At 32.6% G+C, this 18,696-nt stretch overlaps 1 protein-coding gene across 7 annotated transcripts in view; it reads left to right on the top strand.

The window, feature by feature from the left end:
- Positions 1-18,696, top strand: part of CEP128 (centrosomal protein 128) — a 269,958-nt gene that overhangs the window by 16,477 nt on the left and 234,785 nt on the right. For all 7 annotated transcript variants that reach the window (XR_004231984.1, XR_004231986.1, XR_004231985.1 and 4 more), the window contains exons 3-4: positions 3,556-3,700; positions 6,004-6,090. Coding sequence is in view for 1 of the 7 variants with exons in the window: in XM_031952430.1 (XP_031808290.1) it covers positions 3,572-3,700; positions 6,004-6,090 (216 nt within the window). In the remaining 6 variants the exon portion in view is untranslated. The remainder of the gene's footprint in view (positions 1-3,555; positions 3,701-6,003; positions 6,091-18,696) is intronic.

The raw sequence follows: 18,696 nt of genomic DNA on the forward strand, positions 1-18,696 counted from the left end.
TTCTATCATAGTTGATCATTGCACAATCATCCTGTTGCTATGTTTGATGTTTTCTTGGTTCTGCCTACTTTACTTAGCATCAGTTCATGTAAATCTTTCTAGGCCTTTGTAAAATCAGCTTGTTCATCATTTTTTTTTAATAGAACAATAATATTCTATTACTTCCATATACCTTAATTTATTCAGGACATCTATTCATTTTCCAATTCCTTGCTGCCACAAAAAACATTTTTGTTTTTATGATTTAGGTCATGAATTGTATGTGCTGAAGTACTATGATATTTTCTGAATGTTATACATATTTGATACTGATCTGGTTCTAGTGGCAGTGCAATATAACCTTCTATTTTCCCCCTTCTTTTATGATTTTTTTAGTATATGGGCCCAGTAGAGACACTGCTAGATCAAAGGGAAGGCACAGATTCATAGTCCTCTGGGCACAGTTCGAAATTGCTCTCCAGAATGGTTGGATCAATGTAATGTTCTGGTTAGCTTTCTGGAGGTCTCAGGACCAGCCTTGATTTCAGCAGAATAATTACCATGAGAATAGTCAGGGATAAAGTCCAAAGTCTTTATTGTCTCCTTCATTCTCCCAGTCTGTGTCAACAATCTCAGTCAGCCAGCCAGTCAATAGTCTGTGCATCCAAATGTAATGTCTTGCTTTCTAGAGCCCCCAAGTTGGGGTGACAAAACATACCATTGCTTTCAAGACCCCCCCACATGGGGTGGATTAAAATATAGTGTCCAGACTAGCTCTCTGGAGGATATTGGGACCGGCCTGAGTCCTTGGTCTTTTAGTAGAAAAGTGATGAAGGCAGGAGAGCCACTATGACGAGGCTGGTCAAGTCTTCTCTGTTTCTGGCTGAGTTTGTCCCCAGTTTATATACTCTATTCATTACAGTATACTAAGTATAAACCAATCATTATATCACTAGGGAACCATTATTTGTTGTAAGATTAAATCAATCATACTGAAGTAGAGAACTATTAATCACCATGCTAAACTAGATAACCATTGTCTTATCAATTCCACTGAGTTAACATCTTTCTCCAGAGTTCTGGCCCATTACAGATCAGTTCACAACTCCACCAATAATGCATTAGTGTCCCAATTTTCCCCATATCCTGGTGAAGTAAAATTTTAACATTTTTCTATTTGTTGCATGCTGCTTAAATATTTAACTAACATCTTGAATCTAATTAGTGTTACTAAATTTATATATTTTTTACAGTCTATTGTAGTCTAAACTATATTATATTAGAGTGTTTTATAGTATTAAAATAATAAAATTTATAGTATAAAATAAAAAGATACATGGATGAACATTTTAAATTTAAATTATAGCAATAAGAATATTTCTATGTAAAAATCTGTGATTATCATTGCTTATTAATTGTTAGCACAATAGGAATTTAGTCTGAGAACTTGTTGGAGGATTCAGATAAATATACAAGGTCCACTGGTGTGCTAGACAAGAGCTGACTATCATTAAAAAAAATTCATTGCTTTATAAAAACGAAAATGACCCAAAGATGATTGATTCCTTATCATATTCACTATCAGCAGTTACAGTAAAAACAGAATTTCCCATCCTCTGTCTGCCTATTTTTTGAAATAAATTTAATCCTCAGAATTGTGATTTATTGAAATAAAAAATCTTTATTTGTCAGTGGGACCATGATTTATTAAAGATGATGTAAGATCTCATAACTGTATTTGTGAGAGAAAGGAGCAAGATGAATATCATTGAATTTTTAGAATTCATTATTAAAATATATCAAGGAAATAGCTTCCAGTATATTTGTATTATTTAAGAAAGGTATAATAGCATTACTTGAATAAGTCCTTGTGTATGAGATTATAGTTTACATATAAGTTCATGTCTTCTATGTTCATCAACTTTATTAGCCTTTAAGATTTTAGTTCCATTTTTACTGAAGTTATCCTGACTCTGGAGTTACACAGAACTAAGGGTCAAAGTTAAATGGAATTTCAATTTAAGATTTTTTCCCTTAGCTTTATTGAATGAAAAATGCCATAATGAATGAAAATTGAGATGATATTGTGTATATTTGTAAGATAGGCAGTTGTAAAGGTAAACAATTTTTGAGACTTTTATATTTAAATTTAGGTTTTTCCTTTGCTTTCAAGTTGCTTGTTGGAGGTTTTAAGCATCTTTGTATTGTTCTGAGAAAGGGCCAAGTAAATGTTGCTATTGAATTCAGTACTAATGACTTTAAAGAATTGTAGAGGTGGCTATGAAAATAAACCAGAATAAGGAGCTAATCTTTGTTTTAGCAAAACAAAACAAAAAATCAGATTCTATTTAGAGAAGATTTTTTGCAGCACAAATTTCTATCTTAAGACAATTAAAACAACAAAAAAAAGTAGAAATATAAGATTTAGAATTGGAAGGTACCTTAGAGATTACCATAAATGATCCTCTAATATTATTATTGAAGATGTAAGGATCAGAGAGAGGAAGTGATTTACCAACCATTATCCAATTGGGTAAGTAGCAGAAATGTAAATTCTTTTGACTCTAATATTCCTTGTCATACAATTTGCTACCTTTCTATGGCTAATTATGAGGAATACTTTTTTTGGTGTGAAAAGACTTAGCAAGGGCCTCTGTGTGGCAAAGAGAATGGGGAATTTTACTAACATAAAAGGTTTCTTTCTAAAAGGGTTTGGACCATTCATACTTCCATCAATAAATACTGAATTGGTGTGCTTTTTTTCCTGGAGATTCTCCAACAATGATTGTGTCTTCTATTATCTTTTCCAGTTTTCTGAGTGAGAAGTGAAACCTTAGAGTTTTTTGATTTGCTTTTCTCTCTCAAAAATTTTAGTTTTGAGGTGGAAGACACCCAATTTGGTATTGCAAATATGGCGAAAGAATTCGCAAACTCATTTTGTCTCCAAGTTAAGGGGCAAAGATTTATTATGCTGCTAACAGCAGACTAAGTTTCACAAGAATTTAGTAAAAAACTGGGAGCAAGAAGATAAATTTATAGGAAAAAGTTAAGAGACCTAGTGCTTCATGGCACTGATATGCTAATTTTATGATTTAAGGGTGGATTGGTATATATCTCATTATTGTCTCAGAAATTTTGTTAACACTGACCTATAGATTGTTATCTGACAGCTTGCAAGACCCTGGGACTTCAGGGTTATCATCACATCTCCCCTAGAAGCTAGGAGAAGAAATATATCATTTTTAATCACGTTACTCCAAGAGGAGGTAGCTTTAGGTTTACTGCTACATCTCATCTAGAAGTTGCATCCCACAGTGATGTGGAACAGTCATTCATATGTCCCTTGATAGTTGGTAATTCTTCTTGCCAGCAGTTGGCTCATATTCTTTGACTTCTTATCCATTGTAGAAGTTATTGTTTTTACATATTTGTGGTAGATTCCTATATATTTTAGGTATCAGACATTCATTAGAGATATTTGGTGCAAAGATTTTTCCCAATCAACAACTTCTATTATCCTAGTACAACTTAATAAATTCTTCTTCTCCTCTTCCTCCTTCTCCATTTTCTTTTTAGAAAGGATTTGAAGATAATGGCAGAATCATCCAGCGAATCAGAATACTACCATCACAGTCGATTTGATAGGCGGAAGCCTCGTACTCCCCGGCAACATGCTACAGATGTTACTTCAAAGATCCATACCTTAACAAGTACTTTACAAGTAAGGTGTATATGATGGGTTTACATAGGATGAGTCTGAAGTTTATTTTATTCTAAAATGCAGTTTTAATGAAAAAGGAGTAGCTGCTTATACAATTTATAATTTGGAGTTGAGTTTTTTTTTTTATTTGTTTTTGTCTTTAGTAAAATACTTCACAGATATCATATTTAGTAGTATGAAAATCTATTGGGATGATATAAAAGTATTTATGATTCTCCACTGAGTTATGGTTAGAAATCTGGCCAAGTATTGTGATATTAGGCATGGTTAAGCCTTCTGTTTTTCTTTGAGAAAAAGTGTAAGAATTAACTGAGAGGATGAGAAAATGACAACGTCAAAGAGAAAAGACTCCCGCCATTTTTACACTATGTCTTTTTAGAAATGCATTTTGACTTTTAGTAACTTGTAGTTTTTCCACAGTGATTCAACAAATATTTAAGGTTAAAATACAATGATGGGTTTTGAAGGTCATTTAAGTATGACTAAGACGTAATCCTAGCCTTTTAAGGAGAATAATTTAAGGACAAAACATGCTTCAGAGATTTCTGATTTTGTTGCTATAGGTACTTCTTCCTATGAGGGAGTAGAAACCCCCTTCTGTAAACACAGTTCCTCTGCATCTTAGTTAGATGGTTTTGGGGAATTTCTTTGCTCTAAAATTACATCACTCAATAACCAAAGTTCTGGTGACAAGCCTTTCAGGTCTTAGGCTGGTCCTTGGATGGCAGACATACAATTGTCACTGGACTCATCTAGGATATTCACAGCTATGGAGGCTCTCAGAAAATTGACCTGCCCCTTTATTTAGGCATGGTCCTTAACAGATCCTAGTTCTATCACTGATGTAACACTTTGGTAATCTTTCACAGTGTGCCAAGCCTCCCTAAGTTTGTGTCCTTATCTCCAGGAGACCTCTGAATTCATGATTCTATTATCTAACTACATTTTCAGGCAGAAATTTTTTTGGTACTAACTCAGACAACTTTAGCTATTAGGGAGAGGTTAACAGCTAACATCTTCTTTGATTTTTCTAAACCAAAGTCACAGAAAAGGATACATTTTGATGTGAACACCATTGATCTTTATACTGTTATACATGATTAAATGCATTTGATCTTTGATAATGGATTAGTGGTGAGACCAAAGTATTTATAGCTTGAGTGCTTAAGTTCTGTTGATGATTTAGTTAATTTTATGTAAATTTGAGTGAGAATTTAAATTTTGGGTGTGGTGCTTAATCATTAAAGGAAATAGACATATTTTTGTCTCAGACCAAAATTAATGTTTTTTTTCCCCTTTATTAAAGCTTTTTATTTTTCAAAACAAATGCATGGACAGTTCTTCAACATTACCCCTTGCCAAACCTTGTGTTCCAATTCCTCCCCCCACCATGCCCTCCCCTAGATAGCAAGTAATCCAATACATGTTAAATATGGTAGAAAGATATGTTAAATCCAATATATGTGTACATACTTATACAATTATCATGCTGCCTAAGAAAAATCAAATAGAATCAAAACAAAAAAGAAAAAAACAAAATAAAATGCAAGCAAACAACAACAAAAAGAGTGAATATGCTATGTTGTGAACCACACTTAATTCCCACATTCCTCTCTCTGGGTATAGATGGGTCTCTTCATCACTGAACAATTGGAACTGTTTTAGATCATCTTCATTGTTGAAGAAAGCCACTTCCGTCAGAATTGATCATTGTATAATCTTGTTGTTAGCGTTTTTAAAGATCTCCTGGTTGTGCTCTTTTCACTCAGCATCAATTCATGTAAATCTCTCCAGGCCTCTCTGAATTATCCTGCTGATAGTTTCTTATAGAACAATAATATTTTATAACATTCATATACCGTAATTTATTCAGTCATTCTCCAACTGATGGGCACCTATTCAGTTTCCAGTTTCTTGCTACTACAAAAAAGGGCTACCACAAACATTTTTGCACATGTGGGTCCCTTTCCCCTCCTTTAAAACCTCTTTGGGGTATAAGCCCAGTAGAAACAGTGCTGGATCACAGGGTATGCACAGTGTGATAATTTTTTGAGCATAGTTCCAAATTATTCTCTGCAATGGTTTCACCAACTATGTATTAGTGTCTCACTCTCCCTACATCCCCTCCGACATTTGTCATATCAAAAGTTAATGTTTTTAAAGTAGTTTGATATACATGATGTGAAAATACATGGGATAAATTAGTGAACTAAACATTTGTCATACTATAGGATATATGGAGGAGTCAAGGGGTATAGAACACTATTTGGGAACAACTAATGCTATATAATTTCTTTTTTAAGGATACCAATCGAAACCTCCGACAAGTTGACCAGATGTTGGGACAATATAGAGATTATAGCAATGAACAGACAGAAGCCATAGAAAATGTGAGTGATTTTTTTTTTCCTGAGGCAATTGGGGTTAAGTGCCTTGCTCAAGGTTACACAACTAGGAAGTGGTAAGTGTCTGAGACCAGATTTGAACTTAGTCCTCCTGACTTAAGGACTGGTGGTCTATATGTGAGTGATTTTTAAAGTCTTTGACTTTTCTGCCTCTTTTTCAGCCTCACTTTTAAACAGACTTAGTTTTTCAGCAAAAATGCAAAACAAAACAGACATGGTGAAAAATAATAATTAATTTTGGGAGGCTTAATGTTTTAATATTTGTTTATTTGAATTTAGATGAACATAATAGATTTTTTTATAACTAGTTTATGTGGATTAAAAATACTTTTTTTAAACAAAAGAAGTTTGAATTTAGCTCATGAGTAAATCTAAGATGTGAATTTGTGTTTCTAGGATGTTTCACTTAAGGACTTTTTAAAAAAATGATTTATAAGGTTCTTGCATGAATAAAATCTTTTTGCATGAGTGTTCTGTTTATTTTATCTATGACCTTGTTTCATCTAAAATTTACTAATGCATCTTTTGCATGCTATTTGATTTCTAATTAAATGTGTTAGTCATTGTCTACTATATCAATTACATATTGCATTAGAAAGATTAATATTTAAATCTTAGCTGTTATTTATAAATCTATTCTGTATTGAATTGCCTTATAATCTTTAAATACTAAATCATTCTGTTATTGTCTCTGGAAAAAGCTATAAAGATGTCATCATTTTTCTTTAGTATTGGGGAGCTAATTGCCTCAGAAACTAGTTCATATTCACTAGTAACTTAAAAAATACTTTCATTTAGGAAATAAGCCTAGACAATTAAGTGCTTACAAGAGTTCCTATAATTTTATAGGCAGAAAGAGCTATAAATCTTTGTAAGTTTAGATGGTTAATAATGTCTTTAGGTTTAATTATCTTATTAATGATGATGGGCTAATTATTTGTTTTTCTTTTTATTAAGGGAAAATGAGGACATTTGTATTAGTTTACTGCAGAACAACCTTTCATTGTTGCATGGTTTTTAGTTAAATGGTAGATTATTTCTTTGGCAATCTATTTATTTTGAATTGGGCAATTGGGAATTAAAATTAAATGATGGGGGAATGTTTCTTCAGTTAAGTACTTTCAATGATATAAATACTTTAGCTGTATTAGGCCTGTTTTCTCCATAGTTTTATATTTATTGACTCTGTAATCACTTAACCTTTCACTTTCTTCTTCATATTTAAAATGGTACTAACACTAAGCTTCCATTACCTCTCTTTGAGTGGTTTTGAGGAAGGTGGTTTATGAACTTGTAAGGTAATAGAAAAATTTTGCAAGTTTGTAAGATCAGAAATTTGGACTGATGATCTATGATCCTTAGAGTTAGAATTTGAAGAGACCTTGGAGATCATTTGATTTGACTAAATCCTACAGAGATGAAGTGGCTTTCCCTAATAGACTGTGAATAGCACAGTTGGATTTTCAGCCCAGATTCTTGGATTCTTTATTGGTCCGTCTTATCTGTGTCCTTTTTTTGGGGGTGGAGGTATGTCTTCTCTTCTAATTGATTATTATATTGAATAAAAAAACTATTATTGATATTTTTATATTGCTGGCTCAACCAATCTATGAGCAATTAATAGTTCTCCAATTGTTTTTGTGTAGAGTATTTATGTATATAAAGCTTTGTAATTGTGTATAGTTCCTATGTATGTGTCTTGATAGGTAAAATCCCAATTATATTATGCTTCCTATAGTTGTTATTATTATTATTATTTTGATGAGACATTTGGGATTAAGTGACTTGCCCAGGGTCATATAGGTAGTAAGTGCTATATCCACTGTACCATTTAGCTGTCCCTTTGTAGTTATTTAAATGGAAAGTCTCTTTATATTTTTTCTTGATGAATTTTTTTTTCTTTTGGTAATGTACAAAAATGCTAATGATTATGTGAGTTTATTTTGTGTCTTGCAGTTATTCTTAAGTTGTTTTGATTAATTTTTTATTTGGCTCTATAGGATCCTCCCATATCATGTATAAAAAGTGCTAATATTGTTTCCTCCTTGCCAATGCTTATTCCCTCAATTTCTTTTTATTGTGTTGCTACTATAACTAGCATTTCTAGTACTTTGTTGAATAACATCATAGTAGACTTTTTTTGATTTACCTTGATCTTACTGAAAAGACCTTTAATTTTATCCAAAATGGGGATAGAATCTTTGATAAGAAAATTCAAAATGGGGTTTTGAAGAGCCAGACATGACTGAAACAACTGAACAACAGCTATTCATATTTAGGAAAGCTGTTTATTCCTGTGATTTCTGTATTTTTTGACAGCCTGTCAGAACCTTTTTTTTTCTTTTTTGCTTTGATTGATATAATTATATGATTTTTATTCTTGTTATTAATATAGTCAATTTCATTTTGAACCAACCTTGCATTCTTCCCATAAATCCAGCTTGGTCATAGTGTATAATCTTTGTGATGTATTGCTACGGTCTCCTTACTAATAATTTATTTTACATTTTTTAATTGATACTCATTAGTAATATTGTGAACTATTAATTCTAGTACTATATAAAGTGTTTGAAAAATAGCAAAAGAAGAGATCCTACCTAACTCTTTTATGATACAAGTATGGTCTTGACCCCTAAATCTGGAAGAATCAAAATAGAAAAAGAAAACTACAGATTAGGGGATGGCAAACTGCATCCCAAGGTCCAAATCTGTCCTGCTGTCTATTTTTGTATGATTAGCAAGTTAAGAATGATTTTTATGGATTTGGATCCAGACCACAGTTTGCTGACTACTAACAGCAAATTGGTTTTCTTTTTCTGTTTCGACTCTTCCTTGTTTAGCTGTCAAAACCATATTTTTATCAAAAAAGGTGTTTGATGAAGTGATTCAATACAGTTCCAATAGGCTTGTGATGGAAAGTACTAGTCATCCTATGGAGACTGAATGTGGATCAAAGCATAGTATTTTTTGTTTTTGTTTGTTTGCTTGTTATTTTTTTCTTTCTGTATTTTTTTTCCCCTTTTGATCTGATTTTTCAGATTGTTTGCTCTCTTGGAGAAGGGGGAAAGAGGGATAAAAATTTAGAATACAAGAATTTTCAAAGGTTAATGCTGAAAACTATCTTTGTATTTATTTGGAAAACTGAAATACTATTTTAAAAAAGGTGTTTGGTAGAACTTCTTCCATTCCTATTTTTTCAAACAATTTATACAGCACTAAAATAATTTAAATATTTGGCAGAATTTTCTTCTAAGTTCAATATGATCTTGGTGTTTTTCCCTTTGAGAGCTCAGATTATGGATTTTTCATTTCTTTTTTTATGTAAAATTCATTTATTTAATATTTTATCCCAGTTACATTTAAAGAATTTCTTTAACATCTGTTTTTAAAACTTTTGAGTTCTAGATTCTCTCCCTTATCTACACCTCCAATCCCCATTAAGAAACCACAAGTGAAGTTGTGCAAAACATTTCCATAAAAGTCATGTTGTGGGATTATGGGATGAATCAATTCTGATGGACATGGCTCTTTTCAACAGTGAGGTGATTCAGGACAATTCCAATAGACTTGTGATGGAGAAAGCCATCCTCATCCAGAAAGAGGATTGTGAGGATTGATTATGGATCACAACATAGTATTTTCACTTTTTTGTTGTTGTTTGCTTGCTTTTTGTTTTCTTTTTCATTTTTTTCCTTTTTGATCTGATTTTTCTTGTGCAACATGATAATTGTAAAAGTATATAGAGAGGAATTGTTTAACATATATTGGGTTCCTTGCTGTCTAGGGGAGGCGGTGGGGGAGGGGAGGGAGAAAAAATTTGGAACACAAGGTTTTGCAAAGGTGAATGTTGAAAACTATCTTTGCATATATTTTGAAAATAAAAAGTTATTATTTTAAAAACAAAACAAAATAAAATAAATTATCCCCAAATAAAAAAGTAATCAGGAAATAATCCAACAACAACTTTTTAAAGTAGCAAAAGATTTAGTGTTGTAAGTGGTGAATATTTTACAACTAGCTCTCTGCAAAACAGAAAATCTACATATTACAAACTTTTAACTTTTTTCCATATAAAGTGCATCAGTAACATTTTCTCCCTCATTTTCTTAAGTCTGGACAATTAACATAACAATAAATCAAGCCCTCAAGTGTAAAAAAAAAATTTATATTGTGAAAAAAACAGATCTTCCACCTTCACCAAAAACAACAACAACAACAACAAGCTCTCAAGAAAAATAAAGTTAAAAGAGAAAGAGTGAAGCTTCAGTATGTTTTTAGGCACAATCAGTTCCTTCTCTGGGGATGGGTAGAATTTTTTATCATAAGGCCTTCAGAATAGTTGTGGATCATTATATTGCTGAAAACAGCAAAGTCAATTATGGCTGGTCATCCCAGAACATTGCTATTATTTTGTATACAGTAAATTTCACTTTGCTTGAGTTCATGGAAGAATTTCCAGGTTTTTTTTCTGAGAGCATCCTGTTCCTCATTTCCCATAGAACAATAATAATCCATCATAATCACATACCACAATTTATTCAGCCCTTCCTCAATTGATGGGCCTCCCCTCAATTTCCAACTTTTGCCCCTAGAATAGAACTGCTGCAAATATTTTTGTACATATGGGTCCTCTTCCTTTTAAAAAAAAAAATTCTTTTGGTATTCATGCCTTGTAGTGGTATTGTGAGGTCAAAGGTTAAGCATGAATTTATAACTCTTTTGATCATTCATCATTTGGAGTATGTCTTTAAAAATTTTTTTTATAAATTCGACTTAGTTCCCTTTATGTTTGAGAAATGAAGCTTATTAGGGAAACTTGCTTCAAAATTCTTTCTACAATTACTATTGCTAACTCTATTTCCCCCATTCTATTCTTTATCTCCTTTTACCTTGTTTGTCCTCAAAAGTATTTTGCTACTGACCACTCCCTTCCTCAATATGTCCTTTCTTTTAGAACCCTCCTCCATTTCCCTCTTCCCATATCCTATTTCCCTCCTATTTTTCTGCAGTGTAAAATAGATATCATACACATAACATATACATATTAAGTGTGTATGTTATTTCCTTTTTGAGCCAATTCTGATGAGAGTAAGGTTCATTCACTCACTCTCTTCCCCTCTGCTGGTAAAAGCTTTATCTTTCTGCTTTTTCTGACACATGATTTATACCATTTCACCTCTCCTTTTTCCTTTCTCCCAGTACATTTCTCTCCCACTCCTTAATTTCATCATTTTAAAAAAGATATTATCCTGGACCAGCAAGGTGGCGCAGTGGATAGAGCACCATCCCTGAAGTCAGGAGGACCTTAACTTTTTCCTTAAGAATTTGGATACTATGCTATTTAGCACACTTATGTTTAGTATTGTTATTGTTTCAATGACTATAGCATCTTTTATATTATTTTATTTTTAAGAGATTTTTTTTTAATAATTATAACTTTTTATTGACAGAATCCATGCCAGGATAATTTTTTACAACATTATCCCTTGAACTCACTTCTGTTCCGATTTTTCCCCTCCCTCTCTCCACCCCATCCCCCAGATGGCAAGCAGTCCTATACATGTTAAATATGTCACAGTATATCCTAGATACAATATATGTGTGCAGAACCGAACACTTCTCTTATTGCACAGGAAGAATTGGATTCAGAAGGTAAAAATAACCCGGGAAGAAAAAAACGAACATGCAAACAGTTTATATTCATTTCCCAGTGTTCTTTCTTTGGATGTAGCTGCTTCTGTCCATCATTGATCAATTGAAACTGAGTTAGATCTTCTCTTTGTTGAAGAAATCCACTTTCATCAGAATACATCCTCATATAGTATCATTGTTGAAGTATATAATGATCTCTTGGTTCTGCTCATTTCACTCAGCATCAGTTCATGTAAGTCTTTCCAAGCCTCTCTATATTCATCCTGCTGGTCATTTCTTACAGAACAGTAATATTCCATAACATTCATATACCACAATTTACCCAACCATTCTCCAATTGATGGGCATCCATTCATTTTCCAGTTTCTAGCCACTACAAACAGGGCTGCCACAAACATTTTGACACATACAAGTCCCTTTCCCTTCTTTAGTATCTCTTTGGGGTATGAGCCCAGTAGCAGCACTGATAGATCAAAGGGTATGCACATTTTGATAACTTTTTGGGCATAATTCCAGATTGCTCTTCAGAAAGGTTGGATTCGTTCACAACTCCACCAACAATGCATCAGTGTCCCAGTTTTCCCGCATCCCCTCCAACATTCAACATTATCTTTTCCTGTCATCTTAGCCAATCTGACAGGTGTGAAGTGGTATCTCAGAGTTGTCTTAATTTGCATTTCTCTGATCAATAGTGATTTGGAACACTCTTTCACATGAGTGGAAATAGTTTTAATTTTATCATCTGAAAATTGTCTGTTCATATTCTTTGACCATTTATCAACTGGAGAATGGCTTGATTTCTTATAAATTAGAGTCAATTCTCTATATATTTTGGAAATGAGGCCATTATTAGAACCTTTAACTGTGAAGATGTTTTCCCAGTTTGTTGCTTCCCTTCTAATCTTGTTTGCATTAGTTTTGTTTGTACAAAGGCTTTTTAATTTGATGTAATCAAAATTTTCTATTTTGTGATCAATAATGGTCTCTAGTTCATCTTTGGTCACAAATTTCTTCCTCCTCCACAAGTCTGAGAGATAAACTATCCTATGTTCCTCTAATTTATTTATAATCTCGTTCTTTATGCCTAAATCATGGACCCATTTTGATCTTATCTTGGTAACTATAGCATCTTTTAGCAAAATGTTTCCCTGTTTAACTCATAATTAGAATTATTTTTGCTTTTGCTTTGTCTGAGATCATGAGTGGTATCTGCTTTTTTTTTTTTTTTTGCTTCAGCTGAAGTATAGTAGATTCAGCTTTAGCCCTTATTTTTTTATTTGCTGTGTATATCTCTGAGCATTAAGTGTGTTTTTTGAAAACAACATTGTAGTTTTTAATCCATTTTGCTATCTGCTTCCATTTTACATTCTCTGTTATGATTACTATGTATTTCCTTCCATCCTATTTGTCCCTCTTTTTATCCTTCTTTCCTTTTACTCTGTCTGTCCTCAAAAATGTTTTGCTTCTGACTCTCCCTTTCCCCAGTCTATTCTCCATTCTATTGTGTTTCCTTCCCTCCCCTTCTCTAATCCCCTTTCTTCTAGTTTCCTGTATCCAACCGAGTGTGTGTTTTTCCCTCTTTGAGCCAAATGTGATGAGAGTAATGTTCAAGTGTTGCTTGCTACCCCAACTCCCCATCTCCCCATTTTCCTTTCTCCCCTTCTCCCCCTCTCCCCTCTATTGTAAATGTTCTTTCACATTTCTTTAATGTAAGATAATTTACACCATTCTACTTCTTCCTTCCCTTTTTTTTCCCAAATGAATCCCTCTTTCTTACCTCTTAATTTTTTTTTTTAATCATGCCTTTGAAGTCAGCTCATACCTGTGTCCTTTGTCTATGAATGCATGCCTTCATAATGTTAAAGTTCTTGGGAGTTACACATATCATGTTCCAAAAAAAGGAATGTAACAGTTTAACTTTAATGAATCCCTTATAATTTCTTTTTTCAGGTTTATCTTTTTATGATTCTCTTTAGTCTTGTGTTTGAAAGTAAAATTTTCTATTGAGGTCTTTTGATCATGAATGCTTGAAATTTTTTTATTTCCTTAAATATCATTTTCTCCTCTTTCTTTTCCCCTTTCCTCCCCCTAAGGACTATATTCAGTTTTGCTGGGTAGGATATTCTTGATTGTAATCCTAATTCCTTTGCCTTCCAACATATCATATTCTAAGGTTTCTGCTTCTTTAATGGGTTAGTTGCTAAAACTGTTGTGATTTTGACTATGGCTTTTTAGTATATGAATATTTTCTTTCTGGATGTTTGAAATGTTATCTTCTTGACATGGGAGTTTTGGAATTTGGCAATAATATTCCGGGGAGTTTTTATTTTAGGATCTCTTCTAGGAGGCTTTTAGAGAACTCTTTCAATAATTTCTATTTTGGCCTCTGATTCTTAAGATATCAAGCAATTTTCCTTGATATCTTTTAAATGATGTTATCTAAATTCTCATGTTGATCATTATTTTTAGGTCATTCAGTACTTTAAAAAAATTTTTGTTTCTCCTCCCTATTTTCCAGATTTGTTGTTTTTCCAGTGAAATATTTCATATTTTCTTCTATTAAAATTTTTTTTTTTGATTTCATTATTTTTTGATGTCTCTTTTTTAAGGAGTTCTTTTCTTCAGGGAGCTTCTGTACCTTCTTCCTCCCCCACTCTCAATTTGGCCAGTTCTCCAATGAAAGAAGTTCTCTTTTTTAGTAAATTTTTGTATACCTTTTTCCATTTGGCCAATTCTTTTTTTTAAAGAATTTTTCTTTTCATTGGATTTTTGTGCCTCTTTATGTCATTTTGCCTATTTTTGTGTGTGTTTTTTAAAATAATAATAGCTTTAACTTGTCAAAATACTGCAAAAATAGATTTCAACATTCACCCTTGTAAAACCGTGTGTTCCAAGTTTTTCTTCTTCCCCCTTCTTCCTCCTTCCCCTAGACAGCAAAGGCTAAACATGTGCAATTTCTCTAAATATATTTCCACATTTGTCATGCTGCACAAGAAAAATCAGAACAAAAAAAAAGGAGAAAAAAAATAAACCAGAAAAGAACAACAAAAACGATGAAAATTCTATGTTGTGATCCACATTCAGTTCCCACAGTTCCTGAATCAACAATAAAGTTGAAAAGTGTCACGTCCATCAGAATTGATCATTGATACAATCTTCTTGTTGCTGTGTATAATGTTCTCCTGGTTCTCACTTCACTCATCAAAAATTGGATTTCAGGTATCTATAAAGAGAACAGTGTTTATTCTTTGGTTAATGATGCAAAACTTAGTGTCCTTAAAAAAGAACAGTATAAAAATAAAAGTTAACTTAAGGGTTTTTTTCATTTTTGCAAAGGAAATTTGAGTTCTTAACTGCTTCAGTGGAAATTTTGTTTTGAGTGTAACAAACCCAGTATCCTTGATTTAGTTCTTGATTCAGTCCATTTTAAAGGCAAAAACTGACTGAAATAATGTAATATGAAATGAAACTTCTGAGAATTATCTTAGCATATTACTTTTCTTATAATTAAATACTCTGATTAGAATTTCCATTTTGAGCAGCTGGATGATGCCATCTGTTGTAAAAACTTTGAAAGAATATTTAATATTAAATTGTATAATCCAGATGTTTCTTTTTATGTAATGGGTTTTTTGTGGTAAAGTATATTTTTGGTGTCAACCAACAACAATAATTATCTGGGGTAATGGTTAGTCACTTTTGTTGTCTAGTAGGTAAAGAAAATACAATTTTTTTTGTAGATGAATATTAATAATTGTCCAAAAATTGAGCATTTCTATTGTGCAAAGATATTACATCCAACAAAAACATTATGGATAAGAAATGTTAATCAAATTAAAAGTTTGTTTATTCTGTTAATGATTTCTTTTTTTTTTTCTTAGTACTTTATTCTTCCAAATGTATGCAAAGATAGTTTTGTACATTCATTTCAGTAACTGCTGTATTCCAATTTTTTTCTCTCTCTTTCCCTTAGATATCCCCAAGACAAAAAACAATCTAATCTAGGTTATACATGTACAATACTTTTAAACATATTTCCATATTTGTCATGTTGTGCAAGAAAAAGGGTCAGATCAAAAGGGAAAAAAGCCACAAGAAAGGAAAAGCAAACGAGCAACAAAAAAAAAGGATAAAAATATCGTGTCAGTCTCCATAGTTCTCTCTGGATGCAGAGTAATTTCTTAATATTTAAAAAATGCTTCATATTTTTAAAAGTCCATCAGTCAATTTCTGATTTAAAAATAATAGCTCACATTTCTAGCTCTTTAAGTGTTTCAAAGTACTTTACAAATATTACATCATTTGAATCCCCATAACAATCGATTGCCCCCATTTTACAGATGAGAAAATTGAGGCAGAAAGAAGTTAAGTGATTTGTCCAGGGTTACAAAACTAGTATCTGATGTCAAGTTTGGTTTGGAATCATCCAGCTTCTAATTCCAGTATTCTAGTAATTGTATCATCTTACTTTTTATTTGTTTGACGATCTGTAAGTCTATAAGCTATTATCAACCTGAATCTGAAAGTCTATTTGATATAATTCTGTATTTAATTCATTAACCTCTTTATTAAATGTTGTTGTATATTGCTGTATGATTGTAAATGATAGCTTTAGCATCTTAAATATTTTTCATTTTAGAACAAATATCATTTTTCAGAATTAAATTTTTTTTCTATTCAGAAAAAACAAATCCTTGTTGCAAATTTGGATAATCAAGGAAAATAAATTTCCACATTGGCCATGTTTAATAAATAGACAGGCAGAGACACACATATATGTATGTGTGCTTACATATATACGTTTCTCTCTCTTTATAATATGCCTCATTTTTCTCTTCACTGGGTATTTCACATTATCAAGAAGTGGCTACCATTTTAAGTCCTGAAATTTTGGATGATCATTTTGTTGATCAGAGTTCCTAAAGTTTTCAAAGTAGTTTGTCTTTACTATAAATTATTCTCATAGTTCTGTTTATTTCATTCCATGTCAATTCATGTAAGTCTTCCTAGGGTTTTTCTGAAACACTTTTTCATCATTTCTTATAGCATCATTGTGTTCCATTGTATTTATATTTTATAACTTATTCAACCATTCCCTAATATTCTCTCAAATTATAGTACTTCTTCAAAAAGAGTTTTGTCTCTTCCTCTTGACTCCTCTTACAACTAAAAAGTTGATATGTAGCTTTGGATTTTTCATCAGGAATCCTTGCAAGTCCTTAATTTAAGTTAAAATCCACTTTTTCCCCCCTTTTAAGATTATACTGTTTTCCTAAATCATTCTTGGTGGTAAGTATGATGTCCTTTGTCTTCTGGAATATTGTATTTCAGCTCCCCATTCCTATATAGTAATGATTATTTGAGTTATTGCTTTTTGGCTGCTTGACATATTTTTATTTGCCCTGGAAGCCTTAGATTTTATCTAAAATAATGCTTGGACGTTTTGTTTTGTTTTGTTTTGTTTTTTCAGGAAGTTACTAGTGGATTTTTTTTTTTAAATTTCTACTTTTTGTTTTAAGAGGTTTTGGAGTTTAAAGATTTTTTGAAAAAGGATATCTAGGTTCCTTTTTTTGGAAGTGGTGGTTGGGGGCATTATGCCATTCAGATAGCCTAATGATTCCTAATTTTTTTTTTCCCCCTCTTCAGTCTTTTTTCCAGGTCAGGTTTTCTTTTTTGTCTATGAGATAGCTTATATTTTTATTCTTCATTCATTTCTGTATTTTAAGTCTTTTGGTTTTCTTTCAAATATTTCTTCTTATCCCATGTAATCATTGCTTTTTATTTGGTCCATTTAGATTTTTGAGGAATTTGTTGCTTGTGCCAAGCTGTTAATTCCTATTTATTCTGTCTTCCATAGCACTCATTTCTTCTCCATTCTTTCCCTTCTAGAGCTCTCACATATTTTGCAAAATCAAATAAATAAGTAAAAATTGAAACTTATTTTTGAAGTCTTGCTTCATTTCTTTGATTATTTATAGTTGAGTGTGCCAAAACTGTGTTTTACTCTGAGGCTTTGCTTTTAGATATTTTGGAGCAATTCTCTTCTTTTGGATTTTTGTATCCCAAGTGTCCCTTTCACTGTAACAGTGTTTTGAGATGTTACTTTTTTTTTCTTCATTCTTCCATCCTTTTGATTTCTGACTTGATGATAGGATGAGGCTCTCAGTACGTCTGGAGGAAATGTCTGGGCTGATCCTATTGCTGCTGTCTTGGGCTATTAAATATTACAGGATTTCAGGGACAGCTTAGCTAGGTGACCTACAAGCTTTCATTGCTCTCATCACTGTCTGATTTGGGACAAAATTTGATTACTGCTTTTTTGGACTAAGTTCTGCAAAGTCCTGACCTATGTTTGGGTCAGAACAACAGACTAGTGAGCATGTCCATTTGGAATTTTAGTAGCCTGCTTCTGGACTGAGACACCATTGGCCAGCTGGAAAGCTCTGTAAGTTTAGAATAATAGAACTGTTTGTCTGGGATTCCTACTCTGGTTCTTTCTCTGCAGGCTTCAGACTGAAACTGAGACCTCACTCTGCTCCTTAAGTGCAAGCCACTCCCTGCTGCTTGCTACTGAATACCTTCTTAATGAGTACACAGTTTAGGGTCTTGGACCCACTATGCAGCAATTCCACCCCTAGGTGCAGGTCCCTTCTATACTTTACTTTAGACTTATCACTAGGGAACTAGGTAATGAGCAAGAAGGCTGCCAATGGGCATCTTTTTCCTGTGCCCTATACAAGTTTAGGCTAGATCTGGAGTCATTTCTTGTCCTGGAGCACACACAGCCTCTCCTCATTCCGGAATGCTCTTTGTAGCCACTCCTGGCCAGAACCCATACCTTATGTTTGTAGATTTTTCTCTCTTTCTTCTGATGATGACTTGGGCTGGGAAAAAAAATGATTCACTGTAATGTTTTTTTTTCCCCTTATATTTACCAAT

Source organism: Sarcophilus harrisii, chromosome 2, assembly GCF_902635505.1.
Source record: "Sarcophilus harrisii chromosome 2, mSarHar1.11, whole genome shotgun sequence".
In the NCBI taxonomy this organism is placed as follows: Eukaryota; Metazoa; Chordata; class Mammalia; order Dasyuromorphia; family Dasyuridae; genus Sarcophilus; species Sarcophilus harrisii.